The 7052-nt window shown below is 35.7% G+C and overlaps 1 protein-coding gene across 1 annotated transcript in view; it reads right to left on the bottom strand.

The window, feature by feature from the left end:
- Positions 1-1377: 1377 nt before the first annotated feature.
- LOC141829187 (NEDD8-activating enzyme E1 catalytic subunit-like) overlaps positions 1378-7052 on the bottom strand; it is a 7714-nt gene continuing 2039 nt past the window's right edge. Inside the window, exons 2-7 of the mRNA XM_074716602.1 lie at positions 2318-2481; positions 2097-2139; positions 1955-2012; positions 1654-1820; positions 1515-1577; positions 1378-1440 (exon numbers count right to left, since the gene is read on the bottom strand). Of these exons, the coding sequence (XP_074572703.1) occupies positions 1378-1440; positions 1515-1577; positions 1654-1820; positions 1955-2012; positions 2097-2139; positions 2318-2481 (558 nt within the window). The remainder of the gene's footprint in view (positions 1441-1514; positions 1578-1653; positions 1821-1954; positions 2013-2096; positions 2140-2317; positions 2482-7052) is intronic.

The raw sequence follows: 7052 nt of genomic DNA, 5'->3' as shown, positions 1-7052 counted from the left end.
CTATCTTAATATGTATTCAAGAAAAAGTTGAATTGTTATAGGGGAGATGCTGTCAAAATTTTTTGGACAGTCGTCTCTCGGGACGTGACAGTGATAGTTGAATTTGTATTATGGATGAAGTTTTATGTTCTAATCCATCTCATGAACAACATGTAAGTTTTCTTCTACTAATCTATAAATAAATTAATAGGATGTATCACTACAAGAATTCAGGTATTTAGCGACGAAATATTTTCGTCGCTAACCTAATAATTTCGTCGCTAACATATCTTAGCGACGATAATATATCGTCGCTATTTTTGTCGCTATAAGCTTGTCGCAAACTAACATTAGCGATGAAATTTTGACAATTCGTCGCTAACATTAGCGACGAAATAATAATCGTCGCTAATCCCCGAAAATTCGTCGCTAATGTTAGCGACGAATTGTCAAAATTTCGTCGCTAAAGTTAGCGTCGAATTGTCAAAATTTCGTCGCTAATGTTAGCGACGAATTATCAAAATTTCGTCGCTAACACCTCGAAATATGTCAGCGGAGAATCTCGAAGGTTAGCGACGAATTTAACCAAATTCGTCGCTAACCCGTTAGCGACGAATGCATATAATCGTCGCTAACTAGCAGATTTTCTTTGATTTCGTGGTTAACTAGCAGATTTTCTGCTCCCGTTTCTCTTTTTTTCCCTTATATCCTGTAATATATGCACATACAATAAACCTTAATACATACACATCACAAAATAACATTCAATAACATATTCACACACAACAAACACAAAGTTTAACACAAAGTTTATCATATAAATTTATCACATCACAAAGTTTGACACAATGTTTAACACAAAGTTTATCACATCACAACAAATACAAAGTTTCACAATACAAACAAGCTCCCCGATAATTATATGGTCCAAGTTCCTTTGGATATCCAGTGTAGTACCTGCAATTTGAAAACAATATCATGTAAAATTAGAATCTAAAGATACATGTTATACCAAGGAAATGACAATGAAACAATGACCCAAAAAAAACAAAGTACTTGAAGAATATAAATAAACTGGATCACTTTTTCTAGCAAACCAAGTGTAAATATCCATTCTCAGTTTGATTTCATTCTTTAAATCAGAAAGTATAACCTAGTGAATTGATAAATGATACCTTTAACTCATATTCAGATTGCACATACCTTTACCTCATAGCTTAAGGATAAATGATACATTGACGAATTGATGAGGAAGAGAACATTAAGTAAGGTAATTATAGGATGACATTATTTGCAGAATCCTTCCCTGCTGATCCACCATATGTTAAACAAAAAGGAGAACTCATTCATCCATCAATAGAAATCATTGAACTAGAAAAAAAAGCATATGAAAGCTTATCATACCTGTGTTAAAGAATATGTTACACCAGTAATGCCAAAAAGTTCAGCTCTCTTCAAAGCCTGTCAAGATATAAAGAAAATATAAATGAAAATTTTATATTAGTAAAAAAAGATATACACCGTAAGCAATCAACCTCTAAGTAAATCCACTGCATATGCTCAGGATCATCAGCATCAAAAGATTTCCCATGATGGACCTATCAAACCAAAAAAATGATAAGAATAGTGGACTGAAACACAAGATACGAGAGATTGAAAGTAATATTGCAATACCTCCCCCCATTTGATCAGATGTGCATACTCAATACAGTGAGCAGCAGTTCTAGGGGTCTCTGCAAGAGTACATAATGGAAACTTCACTTGTGGTGGGAAAAGCCATATGTTGCATTCAAAACAAGGAGTTCTTCCTGGTAAGATTACTCTAGCATGACCCTTAAAGCCTTCAGTTTAAGGGTCATCTCTTAGCATAATAATTACATAATTACATAATAAAGTTTTGCATTTCAGAAATGTGGGGGAACTAAGCAAGTTTGCTAAGACCACTGACTGACCTATGTTCATCTCTTAGCATTACTTGCACTTAGAACAATAACATCCCGTTTCTTATTGGTACGTGAGAATGAACAGTTTGCCTGCTCGAATAACCATGCAAACAAGGAATTAATATTCCCTCAGAACAAACAATTCCGTCTTTTCAATCTCTGAATCCAAAATACCAAAGTAGAATCTTTAGAAAAAAACAGTGTGAAATGTACTATGCTACGAAGTTAAATCAAACACAAAACAAAAACATGCGGAAAAGAGAATAAAATTGCAAAAGCATATAAATGAATACTGATCGAATTATAGCTTCATCCGTCTAATGCACAAAACATCAAACAGTTATGGGGCATCGTATATAAACATTTACGACAACTGTACAATCTAAATCCGAGACCTGAAGAGGAACTGGCGGTTCAGATTGGAGACCTCAATTGTATCCATGTCAATGACGTCGATGTTCTTGAACCCGGACAAGGCCAAGTCCTTCAGCAGCTCGCAGCCCAAGCCGCCGGCCCCAACCACGAGCACCCTCACGATATCTCCGATGTCCTCCCTAAGCTACGGCGATCGACCCAGAAAACGGTCACAGTGGTGACCTCGGTTGCAGTGGTGACGGAGGGGGGAGGCGTACGGAGGAAGCTGACCGCCGGAGCAGACGAAGAGTCTACAGTGTCGGAGAAAGTCGGAGAAAGAAGAGTCGCAGAGGAAGAAAAGTGTCGCGGGTTAGGGATTTTAGGCGAAGGTTAGCGGCGATCTTCACTTTTCGTCGCAAAAAAAAATTAAAAAAAGGGTTAGCGACGACAAATAATTGTTTCATCGCAAAAAATCGAACGAAGGCGGGATTAAGATTTAGGTGACAATTAGCGACAATTTTTAAATTTCGTCGCAAAAGCTGAAATTAGCGACGAAATTTGATATTTCATCGCTAACCATTAGCAAAAGCTGAAGTTAGTGACGAAATTTGATATTTCGTCGCTAACGGTTAGCGATGAAATTAATATTTCGTCGCAAAAACTGAAGTTAGCAACGAAATATCAAATTTCGTCACTAACGGTTAGCGACGAAATTAATATTTCGTCGCAAAAACTGAAGTTAGCGACGAAATATCAAATTTCATCGTTAACGGTTAGCGACGAATTTAATATTTCATCGCAAAAACTATAGTTAGCGATGAAATATGATATTTCGTCGCTAATACTTATATTAGCGACGAAAATGAAAATCGTCGCTAATAATTTATCGCTATTTTTATGATCTCTTGTAGTGTATAGATTAGCATTATATGGAACCTTACTAATGTGATTTAGTAAAATGTCAATTATCTTGTGTTGTTAATGTTGTACATTTAGACTTTATTGTCTATTTTTTTGTCTTCAAAGTTTCATTGACAATACCTTTAATTAATCAATAAATTATGTGGTTACAAGTTTAAAGTTGCTTGTTTGTGAAATATTAAATTTTAAAATGTGTAACTACAAATTTAGAACATGTGATGATGTATTGACTTCCTTCATTTAGCTAGTGTGTTATAGAAATATTCACATATTTAATAGAAATGATTGTTATTTACAGTTGCATCAATGTAGGAGTCCATTTTTTGATGAAGTGCTCTCACATAAGATGGCATGAATTGAATCACAAAAATCAAACCGACAAGCTGATCATGGTACAACAAATATTATAAATATCAGTGGTAGTAAGATGTTATATTCCAATTTTGCTAGAGTTATGGTGAGTAATGGAGAGAGCATGAATATTAGATACAATTTGAAAGAAGAAATTGTTAGTATTGAGGATGTCGTAAGCTAGAGTTTGGAACAAATGTTTGAAGATACGTGAACTCAACCGGAATATTACGATATTAGAATGCTAGCAGAAATTGAAAGGAATGTCTCCACTAATGAATTTATAATGAATGATATGGACTATTCAATAGATCCTCTAATGATCTTCAATGACTATAGTAACCTTGAAGATGCATTTCCATTAGGTAAAGATACCTATGTAATGAACTCAACACTCTTTACGTTGCAAGGGCAAGAATCAGATGTTGGGAATCCTATGCGACAAAACCAAAATTGCACAGAGGAAAATAGGATCCCTCGAGCGATCCATGCGAAAAATTCGTACAAGTTTAGATCTATAAGATCCTATCTAATAGGATTTACCTTTGATGTGTGCCCTTCACTTATCCCGCTCGTCCAAAGGTTATCGGATCTCTAGCACGTTCAAGTGTCCGTACCTCTATGCGTATCCACACTAACACTCACTTTTTGAAAAAAGTTGGTTGTGCTAGCAACCCTTGTTGTAAAGCTCGGCCAAGAAGAAGAAGGAGAGAAGAAGATGAACATCCAACACCACTTTAGGGTAGAAAATTTTTTTTTATACCCAAGCCATGAATACCAAAGGTTTTAGGCTTTTGGTATTCCCTCATCAATGCATGATAACCTCCATGCAAGATAACCTCATCTTCTTCGATAACCTCTATGTTTAGTAATCTCATCTTCTTCAATAACCTCCATGCATGGTAACCTTATCTTCTTCAATGCATGATTAATCCATATTAATCTTGCATGATAAATTAAAATTTATTCATCAAATTGGTTTAATTTTAGTCTATCTCAAATTCAACCAATTTGAGTGTAACTCAAGTGTAAGTGTAACGCCCCGTAAATTCATCTCTAGGATTTATAAATGTTTAAAAATAGATTTTAAATATTTATAAATACTTAGGATAATTTTAGGAATTTTATAGAATTTTTAAGGGCGTTTTAGCAAGTTTTCAAAAGAAATAAGAAAATAGAGCAATGAGGATTCGAACCGACCCTACACAATAACAAAATTATGCACTACCACATGGACTAAGGTAACTTAGTTATAAATTGGGTCAGTCGACTGATATTATAGCAGTTGACTGATGTTAAAATTCGAAACGAACAGAAAAATTAGTCGAGTGACAAGCATGGATCAGTCGACTCCTAGGGAACAGTCGACTGGAGTTAAGATCAGTCGACTGATGCACAATTTTTATAAATATTAATCGCGCGAGGGCGGACGGAAACCCTAGGTATTTTCATCGTTGTCGCTTCCCCTTCCCTGTTTTGCGTCCCCAAAGGCTCCTAGGTCACGTCTAACGCCTAACAGAAGTGTCTAGTACCCTACGAGTTCGAGATTAGCTACCTCGGGTCTTGTAGGGATGCGCGCAAAGAAGATTGGTGCATTGCCAGGGCCCAAGAAAGTTGTTTATTATTTTGAAGTTATATGTATTCAAATTAAATACAGCAAGTTACACAAAAGTTCAAGTTTTAGCAAGTGTGAATCAAGAATGTTCATAATTGAGATTGCATGTTTATAAGATGAGAAATGCTAGTAATTGTATGATAATGTAGCATGAGCATGAAAGATCATATATTTCAAGTTTTAAAAGTTCCCAAGCATGAAAATTATTTCAAAGAGCATGCAAAGTTTCTTATCATGAGCATGAAGTTGTAGAATTTTCGTATGTATGCACATATCGGTTTTGTGAGCTAGATAGTACTTACTAAGCATATCCGCTTATAGTTGCATTTCCTCTTACTGCAGACAAAGGAAAAGGAAAGCAAATGTGAAGGGAGGCGACAAGGGGATGCGTGATGGTGTGTGTGGTGCTTGGACTATGGAAAGCCTTGGGAATTTGCTAAGAGCAAATTAAGTATTAAATTACTAAGAGAACTTAAAGATTTTACTTTTATGCATTGTTAAGAAAATCTTGTGAATTGTTAGTTTTCATTTGTTAGATCTCTATTTGGTATTTCCATTGCTAATAATCAATAAGATTAGTTCTGGTTAGTATTAGTAACCTATCATGATCCCATGCCTTTTCAATAAGTATTCATGTAATTACAAAGCAATGAAATGAACCAATGCATGATCTGTTTTCGATATTGCTACTTTTTAATACTCTTGGCACATGAAACATAGGATTTGATACTTTATGTTTAGATTAGTTTTAAAGCGTTTAAGAAGTTCGATTGTAATCCTATGCATGTCATTATAGTTAGAAATGCTTTAGATAGTTTTAGAACTATTAGTTGAGTGTTTAAATAGAATTAGATTCATGTAGAAAGCTGTAGAAGTTCTGAAATCCTGAGACCAGTCGACTGGTACAGATATCAGTCGACTGATGCTTGATTTCGAACTTCACAGAAAAATCAGTCGAGTGAAAATTATAGGCCAGTCGACTTAGCAGTCGACTGAGGCTATGGGCAGTCGACTGATACCCAGTCGACTAGGATACGGACAGTCGACTGGTGAAGTATAAAAAGGAAAGAAAGAAAAGCACCCATGTTTAGTACGAGTAATAATTGAGCATGTTAGAAAAGTTTCCGCACAAGTTAGAAAAACTTAAATTATTGCTAAATAAAGTAGCGATTCTATTGATAAAGTAAGTAAAGTATAGAAGGTAACCCCGCTCTTAGAGAGCTAGAAGGGCGGGCGTTACACATTGTGTAGAAGATGTTCATTACCCGAAAACCTCTTGATCTTTTGCTGTATTTCTTTCCTCTTCTTGGACGTCGTGTGGGCGACGATCTACCAAGATGAACTCCACCCAACTCCTTCTTTTCCTCTCTTCCAATCCAATGGCAACAAGAGGAAACACTTCCTCTTCTTCTTCCTCCTCTTCTTCTTCCTCTTCTTCTTCCTCTTCTCTTGGGCGCCGGCCCTAGCAAGGAAAACAAGGGGAAGATGGGATGAAGTGGGCGCCGGCCCTAGCAAGCAAAGGAGGAGAAATTGGTGAAGAGGGCGTCGGCCCTAGCTTGAAGAAACAAAGGAGGTTTTAGATGAGAAGGGGGCACCGACCCTAATAGGGAAAATAAGAGGATTAGTTGTTATTGAGCCGCTGCCTCTCCTCTCCTTTTATAGTTTTGTCACCTTAGGAAGTTTAGGAAAAAAATAATAGAATTAATATAATTTTGTTGGATAATAAAATTTTTTTGGATAACAAAATTTTATCGAATAACAAAATTAACATAATTTTATTGGATAACAAAATTAACATAATTCTGTTTAGGATTAACCGAATTCTGTTAACTGAATTCTTAATAGAATTCTAAACAGAATTCTAACAGAATTCTTAACAGTAACATAAC

Source organism: Curcuma longa, chromosome 5 (assembly GCF_044706935.1).
Source record: "Curcuma longa cultivar G26 ecotype Majalengka, Jawa Barat chromosome 5, ITB_CL_G26_1.1, whole genome shotgun sequence".
NCBI classification, from domain to species: domain Eukaryota; kingdom Viridiplantae; phylum Streptophyta; class Magnoliopsida; order Zingiberales; family Zingiberaceae; genus Curcuma; species Curcuma longa.
Note: the sequence above shows the minus strand (reverse complement) of the source record. Positions and strands in the feature narration are given on the sequence as shown.